The following is a 22,139-nucleotide window of genomic DNA, read 5'->3' on the forward strand; positions in this document are numbered from 1 at the left end:
TATCCGGATCCCTCGCCATCCGGAAGAAAATAGCTGGTTACCGATTCGATTATCCGGGATCCGGTTCCCTCGCCTATCCGGATATGTTTGTGGAAAATGGATGTGTGCGGTTAGGCGAGGTCTGACTGTATGTCGTATGTACACCGGGGAATCTGCACCGGCACACTTCGTCACACCAGCACACTTTGTCACACGTTGTGGCTATTCACACTTGAACACAACACAATTTCATTCATCTTGGGCACCCTGTAACATCAGACCTTAGGGTCTGTTGGGAATGCCCAAGTAAAATAATAAAATACAATACAACACAGGCTGCACTGGTTGGTCACTTTCCCATTTTCCCAGACCATTGCACTCACTACTACCAAGAGTATAGAACCCCCCAAGAGTATGCAACTCCTGATACCCTTTCCAAGGGGTTCGCCGACGGCGAAAACTCACATCACGTGGTGCAGTGTCCCAGTTGTACGTTTCCAGCCCGTTTTTAGCGAGCAGCGGAGTAATACAAAAAAGCACTCTCTGACAGAAACTCACTGCAAATCCCCAGCATGATCATGGCAGACATTCGGATTGCGCGCACGCTATCCTTCATTTGTACGCAGTACGAAACGTGCCTGAGACACATGATGTGAGTTTTCGCTGTCAGAGACCCCATATGCGGAGTTGCACACTCTTGGGCAGTCATACACTCTTGCTACTACATCAGGGCCTGCTGGAGAGCCGGGTCAGCCGGGTCACGCGCCCGGCTGGGGAACTGCACGACCTGGCTGAACAGATACCACCGGGTCCAGTCTGACCCGGCTGAAAAATGTCTCAAACTGACAATGGATTCCTAAAATACCGGTATTTTACGACTCGCGGACCCCATCTGTTGCAAATCTAGCGCAACCATACACACTACAGTCTACAAGCGACAGAAACTCGGCCAGGGTCAACTGGGGTCAACTGGTTTGAGCGCGATCTGGCCAGCGGCGAGCAAGAAGTCAGGACATTGAAAGTCGATGGGGCAGGCAGTCAAAAGCGTAACTTTGGCTATAGGCTATAGTAAAGCTTTTGACACAGTTGCAAGTTTTGAGCAGGCTTTTTGGTTGTTTTTCTGCCGGATGATCTGACTGACCCGGCTTGACCCGGCTGGCCTGCATGCACTCTGACCGGGCTGTGTTGAATGTCTAGAGCAGGCCCTGCTACATGTAGCCCCCCCCCCCCCCCCATCCATCCACATGGCGGGGGGGGGGGGGGGGCTCCACATCATGACATGTGCAGTGCAATGCATGCTGTGAATGCTTGCATTCTCTGCTACTCATCCCCCCCCCCCCACACACACACCTTCTCTGTCATCACCACACCATGTGCGAGCTTTTAGTGCAGAAGTCGTGGTGTTTTAGCAACAGTACAGCCCCATAAACTGGCAGGTGTGCACGCATGTGCATGTGCACATCTGTCAGCCACCCAGACAACTATGGGCATGTGAACTTCACAGCAGCAGGAGCAGCAGCAGCAACACTCCAGGAAGGAAGCGTGCAAGAATGGGAACATTGTTTGCATACGCACTACTGCCACTAGGCAAGACACATCAGTGACACAGAGTGTAGTGTCAGTACTGACCGGGTGTTCATGGGAATGTTCAGACTGCTTGTGTGCAACACGTACTGACCGGGTGTTCATGGGAATGTTCAGACTGCTTGTGTGCAACACGTACTGACCGGGTGTTCATGGGAATGTTCAGACTGCATGTGTGCAACACGTACTGACCGGGTGTTCATGGGAATGTTCAGACTGCATGTGTGCAACACGTACTGACCGGGTGTTCATGGGAATGTTCAGACTGCATGTGTGCAACACGTACTGACCGGGTGTTCATGGGAATGTTCAGACTGCATGTGTGCAACACGTACTGACCGGGTGTTCATGGGAATGTTCAGACTGCATGTGTGCAACACGTACTGACCGGGTGTTCATGGGAATGTTCAGACTGCATGTGTGCAACACGTACTGACCGGGTGTTCATGGGAATGTTCAGACTGCATGTGTGCAACACGTACTGACCAGGTGTTCATGGGAATGTTCAGACTGCATGTGTGCAACACGTACTGACCGGGTGTTCATGGGAATGTTCAGACTGCATGTGTGCAACACGTACTGACCGGGTGTTCATGGGAATGTTCAGACTACATGTGTGCAACACGTACTGACCGGGTGTTCATGGGAATGTTCAGACTACATGTGTGCAACACGTACTGACCGGGTGTTCATGGGAATGTTCAGACTACATGTGTGCAACACGTACTGACCCGGGTGTTCATGGGAATGTTCAGACTACATGTGTGCAACACGTACTGACCGGGTGTTCATGGGAATGTTCAGACTGCATGTGTGCAACACGTACTGACCGGGTGTTCATGGGAATGTTCAGACTGCATGTGTGCAACACGTACTGACCGGGTGTTCATGGGAATGTTCAGACTACATGTGTGCAACACGTACTGACCGGGTGTTCATGGGAATGTTCAGACTGCATGTGTGCAACACGTACTGACCGGGTGTTCATGGGAATGTTCAGACTGCATGTGTGCAGCACGACATGTACCATGTATGCAATAATTTATTGACTCTGGTGTTTGGGTTCAAAGCAGACTTCATGTAGACACATTGCTTTCTAGCTATATTGCTCAGCCTACACAGCCTGCCCACATACACACTACACAGGGGACTACATCATGACATCATGGAATACTGGGTATGATGTCATCGATAAACCTGGGTATGTGTGTGTGATGGGTCAGGTGCAGCATTTAGACCACAGCCACAGGCACAGGCGATTGGTCAGCCGCAGAAAGTAACAGTTTACACAGGTGAGGGCAGACTTCCCTACACTCACATTATCATTACTACAGCTTAGACCAATGGCAATGCATGTGTATGGGGGGGGGGGGGGGGGGGTAGAGACTTCCCTACACTCACATTACTACAGCTTAGACCAATGGCAATGCATGTGTATTGGGAGGGGGGGGGGGGGGAGTAGAGACTTCCCTACACTCACATTACTACAGCTTCGTCAATGGCAATGCATGTGTATGGGGGGGGGGGGAGTAGAGACTTCCCTACATGCAGTCACATTCAGGCCAGCCGGAACCTGTCCTGTCAGTCTGATTAACACTAACACCGGACCAACTTTGTAGCTACCATGCCATGAATTAGGTATGGCCGGACCAGGTGAAAACTGCTTCCGGCGGTCCTGATATTACTACAGCTAAGACCAATGCGAGTGCGCAGGGGGGAGGGGTGGGGGAGGGGGGGGGGGGGGAGGGGTAGACCTCTCGACAGTAACAGTCCTATGGTCTAGGCGAAGATGGGAGACGTCCCCTAACCGTAGCTTCAGGCAACAATTTCAGCTTGCCAAGCATAATTATGACTAAGTGACTTAGCCACATGCTTGGCAAGCTGGACCTGTAACAATATTCTCCACACAACAGCTTTCAAGACAATCGCAGCCGCCGAGTGCATGGAAGATATGTTCTTGCTATGAACACAGTCCTACTGAGAAAGGTGCTAGGAATAATGCGTGTTTTCACGGTGATGGCGTGAACAAGGCGAGAACGCACTGTATGGGAAACAGTGCACCTGACCACGACCATAAACCGGTTGGTAGAGTTTCGGTCTTGCCATACACTAGTGCGTCGTCGCCTTGTTTCACGCTGTCACCGTGAAAACATGTTACCTACAGTTAAACCTGGTTTAAGCAACCACCCCACGGTGCAAGCAAAAGCGGTCGTTAAAGCCAGGTGGTCTTTAGAACCAGGTCCCACACGATCTGTGTAGAACTGTTGGGGCATGGAAAAACGGCCGTTAAGACCAGGTGGTCGCTAAACCCAGAGGTCGCCTACACCAGGTTTTACTGTATCAGGCAAGGCTTGCATTGTACCATGAGAACAACATGCAGTACTACCGTAAAGTAGCGCCAGAGCGCCCCGTCTCGCGAGAGCGCCCCACCTTGATTTTACAGCCAGAGAAAGGAAAATCGTATGGCAGAGTGCAACGAAGTTTGTACGATGTGAGAACCTTAGTGTACTAAGGTCACGCTTGGCAGGTTTTGTGTGGAGCTTGTGACCTCTCGAAGGTACGGATTGACTGCAGAACGTGCTACATGTGTACAAGGTTCATGTCGTATGACCTACAGACAGCAGACAACCTCCACAATACGACCACGAACGGATGAGATGGTGGGACGCTCTGGCGGTACTTTACTCTACTAGTAGTGGTCAAGGCGCATGTTGCAGAACAACGCGGCTGGATACAGATTCATTTCTCTCAGTGGTGTAGACATGCCGTCGTCTGGCATGCGACACACAGCAGCTCCAGCACGATACCATCGCCTGTAACTATGACTACCGCTACGTTCATACACACATACACTTACAGCCGCGCCTAAAGAAATCCGACCCACACGCTTAAGCAGACCGACCCACACGCTAAAGCAGTGCCAATGTTCATGCGGCCCTCGAACGGGTTTTTCATCCGTGCATGATGTAATCGAAATGGAAAAGCGGCACTGCTGTTGACTCGAGGGTCGGATTTCTTTCTGCCCCATGGCTATGCATTGCATCAGCATCCTTGCAGTGCAGTGTTCAATGTGCCGAACATACACAGAGCTCTGCTCCACTGTAGTGCATGGGCAGCTTTTCTTTCGTAACTCCAAGCTTTGTGATTGAACGGTCTAGTCTGCAGATGTGCACGTTAGAAACACGCTACACAACTTTTGTACGTCTACACAGCACCTGTCGTCACAAGGTGCATCCGCATGATGTCATTGCAAACAACTACGTAACAACGATATTTTTTACGGAAAAATATTTTCTGTTTTCAATGATCAAGCTTTTTGCATTTTACTAATGGGATTCATTGATAACGGCGCAAGGGACCCACAACGCACAAACAATGGCGCTGACCACCACGCCAAGGAACAAACACGTACGCAGAGACAAGCGCGGTGCGCTCACGCCGGACACACGCGCTAAGACGCCGCACAGCGATCCACGACATACAAAATTCTTACCCAACCGTTGTGTTCCGCCATCCATTGTGCTAATTTCGCATCGTAATAGCGCACGAACCAGGCGAGAACGCTCGTGATGAACTCAGCACCTAGACTCGCTTGCTCCATGCAATACAGCGCTAGCTCGCTGCAGAAGACAATAAGCGCGAGAATACGACCGTAGGTGATCTCCTCGCGGAACATGCCCTCCGTCACACCAAGAAACTGCGGATATGCAGTCTGTGCCGAAGGGCGCAGCTCCTCCATCATATTCTGAAACATGCCATCGTATTTTCTCTGAACGTCTTTCGTCAGGTGTAGCACGAGTAGATATAAATTGCTACCTTTGCTGCCAGGCGGCGGTCGTACTGTTTCTGCTGCTGCTGCTACTACTGGCTGCTCACGTTCCAGTCTTGGCTGTTGTCGTGCTGATGAACTTGCGTCTTGTACACCAGCAGCAGCGTTTGCCGTGGAGTTTGTGACTTCGGCGGCCGTGGCCTCGCCTCGCGTTCTCAGGCCTTCCGGTAGATCTACACTGCCCGCTTGCTCCAGATTGTATGATAGGATGCCAGCGATGAGACGCTCCGCTGTTAGCGTGCACTCCTCCTTGGCTCGGTGCGGAGAGGATAACGGGTCCGCTGCTGCTGTTTCTTGCGTTGCCGTCGATTCGTCTTCCCCTGGGGCGCCAAGGCGATGGCCGTTAGTTCTGCTCCAATGGGAAGTAGCCATTACAAGGAGAAGTTAGCACACCAACACACAAGAATGCCTCGGACGTTCAGTTTAGGCTAGCTCGATTCACAGCAGCAAGAATCTAGATGCACACACGCGACGAGTGCCTTTGAAATTTTTTTCTTACTCTTGTAGTTGTACACAATCAGATCATCCGTCTCGTGCACACGCCAGCGCCAGCAAAGGGAAGATGCCATGCCGGCTATTCGCTAGCGGCTATGCTAGGCAGCATGCTGCACCGACCTAGCTCACGGCTCACTGTACAGACTTGTCAGTGCAGTGTACATCTCAGGGAGTCTTATTGTATGCTTTCCCAGGCCAGGGCCAGGCCAGGCCCATGCATGATGTCAGACTGTCAGTGCCCTGCCCTTTTGCCTGGACCGGTACAATCATGCACATCTACATCTACCCAACGTCGCGCGGACCATATGCCATGGCCTGGGCATGGGCATGGCTACACCGGTAGTACACTGTACTACCCGGAGAGTGCAGTGGCCAAGCCGACACATGCACAGTATATATGCCATGCGCCATGCTGCCAGTGCCAGGTTTTACTCATGTCAGACTACGCTGACGTCATCACTGGTACCGCGGTACGCGATGTGTGCTGCATGCCGGGAATCCATTGTTTGCATGAGGTGGTATGTTCATGGCACTTCATGCATAACAATGCATGCCTGGTACATTGTACATTGTAGTACTAGTACTAGTAGTCATCATCTGGTCATGGTACTACAGTCGTCCCTCTCTAATCCGGCACTTTATAATGTTTCGCGTCGTCCGCACGCATACGTTTTGACTTTTTTTCGGAAAAAAATAAAAAATCGAACATGCACAGTGAGTGTACGACTGTGCGAGTCATCAGTGTGGACTGGTTGTGATACGGCGCGGCGAAGCTGGGATTCAGAAATGGCCTCTAGGCCAGCGTTGGTAAATCGTTTGTTCGGCATCTGGGAGCAATATTCTATGAGCTTACACAAGACCGCATTGATCGCCTCAAGCTGAGAGGATGCGTCGTTCCGGAGCTCTTTGCACCGCTGCTGAAGTCTCAGTACAATAATCCAGCGAAGCATGGGCACCAACGGTTGCCTCCTCTGTCCAAAGTGAATATTTACTCATGCTGATAACCCAGATGTTGTGCTTCGATGTACGATTTTTCTCTCGAATGTACACCATGCACGAGAATTGTGCTATGTACAGTGCATACACCTCTGATGAGCCTTTTTTTATTATTTTGCAACTTTTTATTTTTTTCCACCTCTCGCATATGACTCTGGAAGTTGAACTGACGCGAAACATAGATATAAAAAATGATGGCCTAATAATAATAATAATAATTTTACAAGAAGTCGGAGGCGGATAATACTTTAATAACGAAGGTACAACTGACCCGCATCGTGCAGCAGGTGTGCCAGCATAGGGATAACAGAGCGCTTGCTGGCATTTGCTTCTTTGACTTGGCCAAGGCTTTTGATACCGTCTGGCATCGAGGACTTTTGGCAAAGCTCGAGCATGCATTCAGGGTACGCAAACAACCACTCTCCTGGCTGAAATCTTATCTCTCTGGGCGTTATCAGTACGTACATGTAACTGTGCTTGGCACATCCTCGGCTGCAGAGCCAGTATTGTCGGGCGTTCCTCAAGGATCAATTCTTGGTCCCCTACTATTTATAATTTACGTAAACGACTTACCTGCAGTCTTCCCTGGAACGTCTCTGTTTGCTGACGACACGACCCTTCTCACCTCATCAGCTTCCCTCACTGGCCTGAAAAACAACTTGCGTGCTGGCATTCAGGAAGTTCTTTCCTGGATGTCGTCCTGGAGGTTGTCCCCAAATCTATCAAAAACAAAGATCATGCTCTTCCCGCCCCAGCCGGAGTTCACAACCCTCATCCATGCCAACTTTCCAAATCCTATTGACATAGTGTCTTCTCACAAACACCTTGGCATTGTGATTGACTCTGCACTCTCTTGGGTACCTCACATCGAATATATCTGTAAAAATCAAGTAAATCCTTAGGAATTCTCTCCCCCCACTGCTCCTACCTCCCACTTTCTTGCAAGCTTCTTTTTTATTTAGCCTACCTTCGCCCAATATTTCATTATGCAGATACGTCTTGGGTTGGGTTATCCTCTTCCGCTGCTGCAAAGCTTGAAATACATCACAAGAAAATCCTTAAAATTCTCCTCCATCAACCCCGCATGCTCTCATCATCCGCCCTTTATAAAATCGCTCACACAACCCCGTTATCACATGGACGCAGTGCACACCTGGCTTCTCTTGTCCATTCTATTAAGCTTGAGTTGTGCCCACCTCATCTCATGTGTTTTAATTGGTTCTCTTCTCTAAGAACTAGAAACTCGCTCTTACTCCCTAAGTGTAACTCATCCACTCTTTTGCGCTCCCCTCTCTTTATTGCTTATTCTGTTTGGCTCACTCTACCCAGAGAAGTTAAGGACCTGACCTCACTCCGCCTGTTTAAGATCCGTGCCGCCCCTTATTTACTACGACATGCATAGCTCATTATCCACATGTCCTTTGCGTCTCTGTGTTTTTCACTGTTTTTATTTGACATTATCTTTCTTTACGGAGTTGTTGTTGCTGTTCGTTTTGCTACTCTTTCTTTTTCCCTCCCCTTATTTCTATTTATCGCCGTGGTTGGCAATCACCCACTCTCGTAATATTGGCCGGTGTTTCCGCCGAGTCTTGAGATGTTGCAATAAATACTAAAATACTAAATACTAGGTACGTGTTGGGTCGTAAGTATCCACGCAAACACACATCCAGTCAAAATAAGGCACTTGTCAAAGTATCCGAACGTTTTCGGTCCCTTCTCATCAAGGATTATACAGGGAATGGCTCAAGTTGGAAAGACTAAAACTTATATTATAGCGTAAAGATATGAGATAACAACACTTGTGACAAGGTGGAAAATTATCAAGTTCAGCACGACACAAAACTCGAAGGAAATAATAATAGTGACAAGAACATAGTGAGCAAATTAAGTTACATTGTTAACACCTCGACGAGGAGTAACACCAAACAATTGTAGCGACAACACATTTTCTTTCTGTACGCAAAGCTCAGGATCTAACTTACGGATATACAAAGCTTCTAACACAGCCAGATGCAACGCACATCTACCACGTGACAATGTAACTTAATTTGCTCACTATGTTCTTGTCACTATTATTATTTCCTTCGAGTTTTGTGTCGTGCTGAACTTGATAATTTTCCACCTTGTCACGAGTGTTGTTATCTCATATCTTTACGCTATATAAGTTTTAGTCTTTCCAACTTGAGCCATTCCCTGTATAATCCTTGATGAGAAGGGACCGAAAACGTTCGGATACTTTGACAAGTGCCTTATTTTGACTGGATGTGTGTTTGCGTGGATACTTACGACCCAACACGTACCTTCGTTATTAAAAAAATAAAAATAATAACAATAATAGCACATTTCGCGAAGTAGAGCACTTTAAATAAAGAAATTCAGTGTTTTTTCGCTTCTGTCTTGTGAGCATCATCAGCTAGGTGTAGTAGCTACTGATACTGATTTCTCCTGGGGTGTCGAGCTGCACAGTTTCTTCCAGTCTGTCTTGTCTGCTGCTTGTTGTCGGCACCTGGAAAGGTATGAGGTGGTATGTTCACGGTAGCTAGCCCTGTCCCAAAGGTGCTCGCCCCTTTTTCACCCTTTTTGGCCCTTTTTGGAAAAGTCCGTTACTTTCGCCCTTTATAGCGTTTTTTGGTGAATATCGCCCTTTTTGAGCTTTTTAGCTGAAAAAGTGCTAAAATCTGTTTGCTCAAGCATGCGATCACAGTTTCCGAGTGCTCGATGGGCCTTGGCACGCCGCTTTTTGGGGGGCAACAAGTAAGTAGTTAGTTGGTGAAGCTTGTACCCGGTGTACACAATGCTGTAAAAAGTGGGTTTTTGAACTTTACTTCCGGTTTTGCCTTTCGTGGACCCATAAATGGAAGAGTGCGTATTCATTTCTCAGCTTGGGTTCATATCTGAACATGTATCATGCATGGCTATGCTTCACTGAAAAAAGAGCACTTTTTGCCTGTTTTCACTGAAAAGAGCACTTTTCAGCATATTTTGAGGGACGCGAAAAGCACTATTAAAGTGCGAATTAAAAGAGCACCCTTGGGAAAGCTAAAAGGGCTACTGGCAGCACAGAATATCTGTACAAACACTACAAAGTCATGTACTTATCTTATCACTCCCTTGACTCCCATAGATTTTTGCGATACCTTCATGTATTTAAGATACATGTACCTAGCCTAAGTGTCCTTGCTGGTGTCTGTATGGTTCGGCTGAAGAGCGCGTGGTTGTGATGAGTTGGGAATGCAATAAATTGAAAATATGGCCGAAAGCTCTGTCGCAATATTTAGTTCCGATACCTAAGCAGTCAAATATTCCTGCATATTTCACTCCTTAGGGCTGTGTGTGTGTGTGTGTGTGTGTGTGTGTGTGTGTGTACCTGTCGTGTTGTACATTGTATGACCCCGGTATTGTTCAATATATTCATATGGGCAGTATTCCAGCTGTGGCAGCGTGAGGTTGCGGACATACCTGAGATTGGAACTTCCCGTCTCCTCTAACTCTGGACCGTCTCTCCTTTTCAAACGCCAGAAGACTGACACAATCAACATCCATCGTGACTGTCAATTAGCAGACTATTCTGCACTTATTGCTACAACTCACCATGGTGCCACACTTGCACTCAGCCGGTTCATGGACGTCGAAACTCGCTTCGGCCTCACCATCAACCTATCAAAAACCAAAGTAATGGCGGTCGGCTTCGGCATTTCTCCGGAGGATCGTCGTCCATTGGTGGTTGGCGGGGAAAGTGTCGAGAATGTGCATGACTTTCGCTACCTAGGCTACATCATCCATACTGTGGTGGCCGCACCGCAGTGGACACTCGGTCCCGAATAGCGTCAGCATCTAGGGCATTCGGAGCATTGCGTCGATCTGTCTTTGATGATGGCGATCTTTCACTGGCAACGAAGCGAATGGTGTATGATGCATGTGTGGCTTCTCTTTTCCTTTACGGAGCGGAGTGTTGGGTGCCACTGAAAGCGAGCTTGCGGCGCTGTCCGCCTTCCATCTTCGCTGCATTTCCACAATCTTAGCCCTCGGTAGAAGAGACACCTGGGACTTCCACATCAACAGGAAGACCATTCTGGAGGCCTGGAGTCGTCGAGATCCGGTGGATATCACCACACGTGTTCTTCGCCGCCGTCTGGAGTGGCTAGGCCATCTAGCCAGGATGGACGGCGATAGAACTCCGCGCCACTTCCTGTTTGGTACGCTCCTTCCGCCGAGGCCGGCTTGCGGTCCTCGGAAGCGGTGGCGAGACTCTGTCAGAGCTGACCTCTCCACAATGAACATCGACCACGCGGAATGGTACGACCTCCGCTCACCCAGTACCGCGATCGGCTCAGCGTGACACTTCTGTGTTCTGCGATGTCTGCCAGAGTACTTTCGCCCACCAGAAATACAAGAATCGCCACAAGTGTCTGGCCGAGAGGAGGAAACCAATATATGAGCAGTCCGGCAGCCGACTATGTAATGCGTGCGGGAGATGGTTTTTGAGTGCTGGCGGACTAGTTCGCATAAGTGTCTCTCCAACTCGGCTGCTGAAGTGGCGTCGGTCTCGGCTGTGGCATCGGCAGACTCGGTCCGGAAGCAGCGGGTTGCCCTGCCCTGCTGCAGAGCGCATTGTTTTTTGTTTGAAGTTTTATTTTACATCGCAAACCAAACGGGCATTGATGCCCAATATTATGATGGCGATAGAATAAAAAGTGTAGCTCGATAAAGCTTCACTTGCGAAAATGAGAAAACAGTCAAAAGGAAGTATTTGTACCGGTAATTACAAGTCAAGTTCGAACGAAGTAACAATCAGGGAGAAATAGGAAGATGAGGACCTATGCCAGAGGGAGGTGCTATTCGGCCATATTAACCGTAGAAAAACACTTTCAGCAATCTTTTAAACGGGGTTGGACGACGAGCGGACGTGAGTTCCTGTGGCAGGGTGTTCCAAAGCTTCACGGCGGAAACCAATGGTCGGCTGTCGCCAGATGTTCGCCGAGTTAGCGGAACAACGTATTTGCAATTGTCATTGCCACGGGTGTTACTGGGAGGTTGGAGGGCTACTCTATCTTTCAGAAGAGGGCTGATGCTGCTGGTGTGGACACGGTGCATAAGGAAACGGAGTTTGCATTTGGCACGTTCAATTACAGGGGTCAGGGAAAGGCGAGTGTATATAGGAGCGGTATGGGACGGGAAGGGCAGATTGGCTACGCAGCGAACACATCGCTTGTCGAGGACAGTGAGCTCGTGCCGCTGCTGAGCCGTGAGGGCAGAGAAGAACGCGTTTGATCCATAAAGCATGTCCGGAAGTATAAGGGCAGAATAGAAGAGGAGCGACTGGCGTTCAGATAGCGACGGGCGGATGGTTCTCAGGGTGGTTAGCTTCTGGGAAGTTTTACGTACTATGCTGGAGACCTGCGCGTCCCGCCGAAGACAGGAATCGATCTGTAGGCCCAGAAAGCGAGCAGTGGTGGTCTGGGTGAGAGGCGTCCCGTTGCAGTTAACGTTGAGTTCCAGGGTACTACGGCGTGATGCCTCAATGGCTAAGACCTGCGTCTTGTCAGGGTTTAAAACCAGGCCTTTTCCGTGTAGGTAGTCAGCCAAGTTTGACACAGCAACTGATAAGACTTGATTTAGGGTTGCTACGGATCTGCTTGCGGTGTCGAGAAGGATGTCGTCCGCAAACAGCTGGGAGTGTGCTGGGCTGGTGACGCTATGGACGTCCATGGTATATACTGAAAACAGCAAAGGACCCAGTACACTACCCTAAGGGACTCCACACTCGCATGCAGTAAGGCCCGAGCACTGCCCACTCGCCAGAACTACTCTCTGTCGACGGTCTGTGAAGTAGCTCGCAAACCAACGCAAAACAGTCGAAGATACACCCAAAGCAAACAAATCTTGGATCATGAGCTGGTGCCGTACTTTATCGAATGCCTTGCTCATGTCCACTAGTACTGCGCCAGTATGTAGCTGGTGGTCTGCTGACGACAGATAGCGGTCCATGGCCAAGGTCAAGGCATCTTCCGTGGAGTGTTGTGGCCGGTACGCAAACTGATTGGCGGGCAAAAGTGAATGGGTTTGTAAGAAGTCACACAGGCGTTTGTGGACTATCTTCTCCAAGATCTTCGATGCTATTGGCAGCAAAGATATGGGACGGTAATTGCGAGATGCGTTCTTGTCACCAGACTTAAATAGGGGTCGAACATTTGCAATCTTCAGGGAGACGGGCACAATGCCAGACGAAAGGGATGCATTAATTAATATGGACAGCGACGGGGCGAGGGCTGCTGCACAATGCTTCAGGATGAATGCCGGAATACTGTCGCTGCCCTCAGCTTTACGAGCATCGAGTCTCACGAGAAAGGTGAATACCTCCTCAACACTAGTGGCCTGGAATTCCCGCAAAGGTTCCCGTGGTGACGGACCACAAGGTAAGGATAGCTGCACAGGTCTACTTGGATCGGAGACTACTCCACTGAATTGCTCGCTGAGTACTGCAATACTGACAGAGGGTGGAGTGGGAGTTTTGGTCCGGCCGCTGAGCTCGTTTATTGTCTTCCAAGTGAGGCGCCCATTTGCCTGACTCCGTGTGAGAAGATTCTTGTAATACTGGGCCCTGAGGCGTCGGGACATTTCGCTTAGCCTCGGCTCGTGCTGATGTGAATACAGTTCGTAGATCCATGTCAGTCGGCGAGGCTCGCCAGCGACCATGTGCTGCGTTGCGAAGTAGAATAGCGTCGTGGAGGGCAGGTAATTTCCAAGGACAGGGCGTGCGGGAGGAAGATTTAGGCCGATACGTTCGGACAGGAGCGTGCTCGTCCAAAACGGAAACAATCTTGTCAGTCCAAGAATACCACATGGCATCCACAGTCTGAGCGGTTGAAAAATTCTCCAGGTCACAATGATGCAAGTCATGAGCGAATCAGTTCATATCGATCCTTGCTAGGTTACGACCGCACTTGACAGCAGGAGGTTCCACAGTGCACTTGAAAGGTAGGTCAATTACGACCGCAAAGTGGTCGCTGATGGTACAAGGGAGAACCGTGCAGGAGGTTATCGCTCCATCCACAGCTAGGGCGAGATCCAGTGTTGTTCTGCTGCCGTGGGGGGCAATGCGGGTAGTGTCCTGCACCTTGTTGCTGATATTGAACTGGTCGCAGAAGCGATGTAAATTGTCGAGCTGAGGGGCTTGGCGCCGGCTTACGTCAACATTGAAGTCGCCCGTTAAAATCAGCGGGGACGATGGCATTGACGCCGCTGCAGTGTCAACTGCGTTGGACAAGTCCTGCCAAAATTGTACTGGCGTGCCTGGAGGTCGATACACTCCTCCTAGGAGAATCCGGTTTCGATGACTTCTGATCTCCAGTAGCAAAAGTTCTATGTTGGTGTGGTCTCCCACCACTTGTGCTTGAAAGCGATCGTGGACATAGGCTGCTAGGCCACCTCCATGACCGGGACGATCCCTCCGGAAAAGTGCATGGTTAGGTATGCTGAGCAAGCTGTCTGCGGTAGAGCTAGATAGAAAGGTTTCCGCCAGTATCATGATGTCAATGTTTTGAGATCGTATGAAATCCTCAACTTCATGCTTTTTATTAAGAAGGTGGCACACATTGAGGAACCCTACTCTAAGATTAAGACTAAAGCCGTTGTTGCTGTTTGATAAAGGGGCTAAATTAGGGGTGTGTGGTCTAGGATGGAATGGGATTGCATTAGGGTTTAGTGGGGTGTCGGCATTCATGATGCGGCTGAAGCTGAAGCTATCTTGTCCAAGGCGAATCTCCACTCTCGTGCACGCACCTCCGCTGGCCAGAAGTCTTCCTGCAGGGCTTTGTCGATTTGATCTGCTGGGATCACGACATGTGCGTACGCCAGTCCGAAGTACCGGGATTCTGACACACCGCACTTCATGACTGGCAGGTCTTTTTTCTCGCACCAACCTACTATGGAATCAGCACTACATCACATTGCCAAGGTGAATTGCGCGGCATTTTATCCGAGGGGCTCCACGAAAACTTGCAGGAGCTTTAGGTTTGTGCTGATAATATAATAATTGATATATAATAATTGTCTCGGCTGCGGTCGCTGCTGCAGGTCATCCCGTGGTTTCGACCTGCATAGCTGTGCTAATTTCCTGTCCAAGAAGTAAAGCGGCGTTTCTGGATCCAATGCTGAACTCAGTGCTGTCGACCCCTGCACAGGGGACACGTGACCATTTGATGGCAGTGTTACCAAGGACCAAGGTGTACAGTCATGCGTGTGTGTGTGTGTGTGTGTGTGTGTTTGTGTGTGTGTGTGTGTGTATGTGTGTGTGTATGTGTGTGTGTGTGTGTGTGTGCGTGTTTGTGTGTGTGTGTTTGTGTGTGTGTACTGTCTTGGTCGTCCTATTCCGATGTACTCCGTGTGGTGTAGACCAGGGGTGCATTGGGGGGTCGATTCACATGGCTTCGCCAGTTGTGTGGATTGGACAGTTATCTGGCGCTTGTCTTGATCTGTTTCAATCAGAATCAGATCCGCTATCGTTGCTATAAAGAGAAAATCTGTGGGTGCACATCTAGTGCATTTGCAGATTTGCGTGCTTCGCTTGCGACGGGCGTATACATGGTACATGGTGTGTGTGTGTGTGTGTGTGTGTGTGTGTTTTGATCGATCCTAATGAATTGGCTGCAGTGGAGTCTGCGCACTTTAATTAAAGAGGGAATATTCGTTCGAAGAAAACAACATTAATTTTGTTGCGCATGCTATGTCAGCATACTTTCAGCCAGGAAGCTCAGGGTTCCGAGGCCGCCCGAGAACAACACTCCCGCGATCCATCAACAACGATCTGAAAAATTCCAGATCCACAAACTCCCTCACATCACACGAGGATCTAGTTGCACTGAGGCAGCTCGCCCAGGATCGTCGAAAGTGGAAGGAACTAATGTGTGCTGTGTGTAATGGCTGAAGTTATACAATTACACTAGATACCCTTAACAATAATAACGGATACAATCTCACTAGATACTCTAGATACTAGATACTCGGTACTCTAGATACTACAGCTGACTTGACGAGAATTCATAGCACACATCATGATCCGTGCAAGGCTCCACAGCTCCATGGCTGCCACCCTCTTCACTGCCCTCTGCATCGCTCACACCCAGGCCGGTGTAATCCTCCACTTCGTCTCTCCATCTCTCCCCTCTGGTCTTCCGATCTCATGTATACATGTATACATGTACATGTATACGTGAAAGTGTATATTATGTACATGTGCATGCGCATATTGTGTGTGGTGTGTACATGTATTGTACTAGAGTGACCAGTGCCCTGAGGCAGATCATGGTCTACATGTCATGTTCATGTATGACTCACAATTGATAGTTTTTAAACGTTATGTGTAGCAACATTGCAATGTCGCAAGAATGCAGCGATGCTTCACCTTCTCTGAATCTCTGGAACGACTTGCCCCCAAGCCTGGCGCAGGACCATGAGACCCCATCCAATGTCACGTCTCTCCAGTTTCTTCAGCTGTCAAGATACAATGTACTGTGTTACTGTTAGTGAGCGTCACTGCTCCCATTGTAAAGCCTGTGCCATGTGTACCATGTGTACAGCCTGTACAGGTCCTACCAACCCAGATCATCTAGACAGTATCCTAGGCATAGCTCATAGAGCTCCGTCGAAACTTGATTCTTCCGTTCTTGATCTTGTCAGTTTCAAGTATCAGGCATTGTACATGATTGTACTTCTCTTTTCCCTGTCACCATGGTCACGTCAATGACCACGCAATAATACTGTGTGGTAGACCTGGAGGCACATGCTGCTGATCAGCTGACATGTCACGTGATGACTCAGAAACATGAATACATGTACTGCAGAATACTTGCTGCTGCCGTGGTGAAAATAATAATAATAAGGCCACACTGAAGAAGGTCTGTGGTTCGACTCACCCGACCGACCGTACATTTTTCAGCCCGACCGTAACTTTTTTTCGGCGGGCTGTCGTGTGACTGACGTAGACCTACGTACGTACGTGGACTGAACACGTCCACGTCTACGTGCTGTGCAGCGTGAGTCTGCGGACGCAGGCGGCTCCTTTTGGACTAGTCGACTTGACTTGTAGTTGTACTGCATGCAGTGCAGTGCAGTGAGTGGTAGACCCTACGACTGCTGCCTTGTGCTGGTAGTAGAGTCCAGGGAGTAGTCCAATATTGTACTACTCCCTGGTAGAGTCTACTCGATACGACCACCGGCAGACTGGCGAGACTTATTTTAAAGTGACCGTCCGGTTGAGAGTGATTGCCTCGTTCCAGATTAAGGACGGCCTTCTGTTTTGGGATGAAGGACAGACGAGATTGCACTTTCCTCGTGTATTGGGAACGATATTTCACCTGTACCGGTAAGTTGCTGCTCCATGTGTGCAAGCCGCACAGGAAGCGTCGATGGAAAAAGCCCATGTATTCGTGCACGCCGACACCAAACTAGCAATACATGTACCGGTACATTGTACAATTTGTACTTCGAAGTAGTTCCCGAACTTACTTTCAACTCACATCGTTCTTCATTTGCTTGATGATTTGGACATTCAGAGTCACCGCTTGAAGTTATTCTCTTCTCGTTCCAGAGCTACACAATGTTTCAAAGTATTAGCAAGTGATCCCTTTATACAACATGTATGGCATAACACTGCGTGATAATGCCGATGTACTGGGTGTCTAAAGGCAGTACATATACAGTGTATTTACATGTACTAAAATATAAATATATATATTATTTAAAAAAAATCCGCCCGCCCGCCCGTAAAAAAAATGTCCATGTTAGTCGAACCACACACCTTCTTTAGTTTGGCCTAATAATTATTATTATTATGTATTCATATTTTGATAGGGCAATCCCCACAGACTCAAGGTCTTCTTACGGGGTACCCTAAGAATGAAAGTAATGCATGGCGAAATATTAGTCGCACAGCTACATGTACAGTCCTGTATATTGTGTGACAATGCAGCACAAATCTGTACTGATGTGTTGCCAGAGAATCGCGCTGTTCCTCTACCAAGGCTATGCTCTATACCCTCAACATCTTTTTCCTCTTATAATCACGTTGAGCTATGTGCAGCAGTTGACTCGAGTTGATTTAGTCACCCCTTTTCCTCGCGCTATTGAAATGTTGTACCCCCATCACCTCTGCCCTCTTCTCTCAAGACCCTCCGACTCCGTATACATATATATTCTAGTGATTGTTAGCCTTGGTCATATGCTACTGTCTGATGAGTGTTTACACACGAAAATCGGAGTAACAGTGGACAGAGACTTGTTTGCTTCATTGCTGTGTAATATTTGTACTTCAGTATACATGTATGGATGTACATGTACACAGTACATGCGCATGCAATGCATACTCTATGAACTTTTGATAATACAAGTACCGGTATATGACTGTATGCACAAGTAAGTCGCAGGTTAGGAAAGGTCCAAGAGGGGGGAAGGAAAGCCTACAAGTACAACGTTGGAAAGTTGCTGGTTTGCACAAGTAAGTGGTTGTTTTTATGTGATAATGTGGTTCAGAAGAGGTTGGTGCGACTTCGGCGATATTTGGGGAAATGCGTGTTGCTCCCTACGTGGGAGCCTGCTCTATTCCTGCTAGGCATGGGCGGGTAATGCTGGCATTATAGTCCCTTTTTTCCAGGTGGCATAATGCTGGCATTATAACACCATTTCGCATGCAAAATTGGCATTACAAGCATAATTGCCGGTCGACAACGGTGTCATGCATGAAGCTGGCTAGGTCCAGTTCCGAAAATCGTGCATCTGAACCCGTCCGGCTTCGTCCGGAGACTTGACGTTGAAAATCAACCTTCTCAGTGGATTGTTGCAGACAACATGCTCACTGCTGTTCAATTTTTTTTCTTCTACTGAAGTACGCTTTGGCCTTGATCCAAGACGACCTTCTTAAATCGACTTTTCCAACTTTCAAACTGGCATTATGGAGTAGTGTGAGCATTATAAGTGGCATTATATCCTCATATTATGAGCATTACCTTTAGCATTATCGCAGCAAATAACTACATGTATAGCATTACCCGCCCATGCCTAATTCCTGCCGACTTGTGACAATTCAAGTCCGTAGTGCTGTCCATTCCTATTTTTAGTAACTCAATATTTTATACCGGTTTTGTGGATTATGCAAACTGGTTCTAGACAGTAGTTTTGCCTTGTTTGTTCTAGTGCAGTCACGCACACGTAACGTAACATGCAGGTTGTTCTATGATCTAGTGCAGTCATGCACACGTAACGTAACATGCAGGTTGGTTCTAGTGCAGTCACGCACACGTAACGTAACATGCAGGTTGGTTCTCATGCCACTGTGATGGTGATGTTGTTTGCCTCACTGCTTCCTCTCCCCTCGCCTAGCTCTCACCGAAGCCATTCAGCACAGGTGAAGCTGTGGGTCAAGCACACAGCTGCTACACTTCTACGCCTGAATGATTTTAACACGAGTAATAAAAATTAATGGCTGCGTTTGGAGTTTAGGGACAATTGTGAACGTTCATTCCTCACAGTACGTCAGGGTACATGTACATGTATGTACAGGGGCGTCGGAAGGTATTTTAGTGTGGTACGGTCAGCCATCTGAAGTACAATTTACTCGAGGGGGAGTGGGTGCTGAGCCGAAAATTTTGGAATTTTAGATCCCAGATCAGTGTATTTTGTTGATTCACGGGGTATCTGGGGCAAAAAGTGGTACGGTCAATACCGTAGTGACCGTAACGTGTGCGACGCCCCTGATATGATGTACTAAACTCTCTAGAGAGTATGGAGTAGAGAGTATGGAGTAGAGAGTATGGAAGTTACAGTGTACCAATAACAGATTGGACAGTTCTGGACGCTGTAGAGAGATAGTTACATTATGTACAATGTATGTGGTGTGTAGTTCTACACGACTACATGTACACACCGAATCTCCAGAATAAGTGAGAGGGAAAGAGAGAAAGAAAGAAAGAGAGAGAGAGAGAGAAAGAGAGAGAGAGAGAGAGAGAGAGAGAGAGAGAGAGAGAGAGAAAGTGAGAATGTGTGTGTGTGTGTGTGTGTGTGTGTGTGTGTGTGTGTGTGTGTGTGTGTGTGTGTGTGTGTGTGTTTGTGTGTGTGTGTGTGTGGGTGTGTGAGTGTGGTGTGTGAGAGAGGGTGAGTGAGTGAAAGAGAGCTGAAATGTGAGTAAGATGATGGACATCCCACTGTAGAGACGTCAAGTGGATCAAGTGCACAACACGTTACATTTTCAACGGTGATCATTTCCGACAGGGCAGCTAGCTTTCTTCTGCAATATCTGAAAGTACGCCGGAATCTGTACTTGTTTGAGATGGAAGTTTAGAAGAACCAGTCATTGGAACTTTGGGGGAGACAACCACTGGAAGTTTGGGGGAGACAGCCACAGGAACTTTGCGTTTACAAATCAACAGTCTATTGCTGGTACAAGATGAAGAGCGAATGACCTGAGGGATGGCTGCTGAAAAGAAGAATACGTGGGATTTCTTGATAGACTGCATGTTTGCTCCGAAACGAACATCTCTGCTGCTCCTTCTCGCAGACGGGGTGCGCAAGGTGAAGTCATTCCCAGGGTATTGTGACGTCATCCGTATTGAGTGGCCTTCTACTTCCAGCTGGAAAGCATTGCTGCTGCTAATGCTGTCAGTGTGGCTTGAAGATGTCTGTGGACATTACGTACACGCGCGCACATGCACACACGTGCACATGCACATACGCGCACATGCACACACAAACACACAAGGACACACACAAGCACATACATGCAACACGCACACACACACACACACACAGCACGTAACACACACACCCACACACACTGCACGTACGCACACATACACATACACCTTTTTTTTTACTTAGGCCACAGCTTCCAATCATGACATGCAAAGCAGCGGTGCAGCATCGCACCTACTGGTATTCGTTTGACATACATGTGCTAACAGAAACAGGCACGAATACTTCAAAAGTGTACAAGTAATAACCATAAACGTGACACATAAATACATACAATTATGATGAAGAAAGGAAAAGGACAAAATGTTACGAGTTATGACAAACTGTCCACCAACGTAACCAGATCTTATACAGTTAGCGGGTGCGACAAAAATTGTCATAATTCGTAACATTTTGTCCTCCTCCTTCAAGTCTTCATCATAATTGTATTGGCTCACCATCCGAGTTCAACATAAATACATACAGTCGCAAATGTTGTACATGTACTGTACATTTAATTATTATAGAGTCCTTACCACGCAGAACGACGCCATGGACCAAGGCTAGTATCTCCGCTGGGTGTCGATCAAGAAAACGCTCTCACGGCAGGCACCGGTATCGGCTATCGCTGAGAAAAGCTGTCACGGCAGATTTACAGTATCGCCTATCGATCGGTCTTTGTAGATCTTCGTAGATCCTGGTTCTCGACACACGCGGCTTCAACACAGTACAAGGCACGCACTACTAACTCACGTGATACTGACGTTCTGCGCAGTGTGTCTCTTTTCCAAATCACTATCACCAGACCATCAGGATACCTGTGTAGGGTAATAGCGACACTGGCTTGATGATCACTCCTTTGTGTCCACTCATCCAACAACAACAGCAACACTCGCCAACAGTAGACTACTGGTGGAAGGGTGGCTATCTCATACCCTATTGACTAGTACTAGTATACTGATAGAAGCTTACAGTTTTGGCTGTGTCTCACACACAGCCTAGCCTCGTTCCTTAGCTCTCTGCTCTTATTTTTACCGAAGTCTGCCGCTAGCCAAGACGACGGTTTGTAGGTGACAAAACAACACTCAACAGCAGCGACCGACTGGTACCGTGTCAGTGGTGATAGAGTAGTACTAGTACACTAGTACTAGTAGTGTGTACTGACTGTCTGTGGAGTCTGTGGTCATGTGGCGACACGTACTGAGCCTGGCCTGCGAGACTACAAGTACAAGTACTACAAGTCTGTCTGTAGACCTACTCACCTAGCTGGGCAGGCCCATGCCATGGCCCTGGCCTTGGCTTTAGCCTTCACCATGTTTACACACTACCCCATGGCCCAGTGCCCGGGCTTTAGTCTAGACTAGACTAAAATAATTATTGTGTACTTGATCTTACTACAGTACTGACATGTACTAGACAGTACTAGTAGTCAGTAGTCAGTACAGACAGTAGTCAGTAGTCAGTAGTCAGTACAGACAGTAGTTAGTACATCCAACACCACACAATGCCAGTCTTGTGTGGAGTCTACATGTAC

The 22,139-nt window shown here is 48.3% G+C and overlaps 1 protein-coding gene and 1 long non-coding RNA gene across 2 annotated transcripts in view; both read right to left on the minus strand.

The window, feature by feature from the left end:
- The window catches only part of LOC135812240 (bcl-2-like protein 1), an 8,161-nt gene extending 2,211 nt beyond the window's left edge, over positions 1-5,950 (minus strand). Inside the window, exon 1 of the mRNA XM_065325582.1 lies at positions 5,057-5,950. Coding sequence (XP_065181654.1) covers positions 5,057-5,764 — 708 coding nt within the window. The 5' untranslated portion in view covers positions 5,765-5,950. The remainder of the gene's footprint in view (positions 1-5,056) is intronic.
- A 14,183-nt stretch (positions 5,951-20,133) lies between these two features.
- LOC135812773 (uncharacterized) lies at positions 20,134-21,693 on the minus strand. Its single transcript, XR_010552962.1, has 2 exons — positions 21,142-21,693; positions 20,134-20,553 (listed from the first exon to the last, which is right to left on the minus strand). It is a non-coding gene; the product is annotated as an uncharacterized LOC135812773 (long non-coding RNA).
- Between the last annotated feature and the right edge of the window lie 446 nt (positions 21,694-22,139).

This window comes from Sycon ciliatum, chromosome 3 (assembly GCF_964019385.1).
Source record: "Sycon ciliatum chromosome 3, ocSycCili1.1, whole genome shotgun sequence".
Taxonomy (NCBI): Eukaryota; Metazoa; Porifera; class Calcarea; order Leucosolenida; family Sycettidae; genus Sycon; species Sycon ciliatum.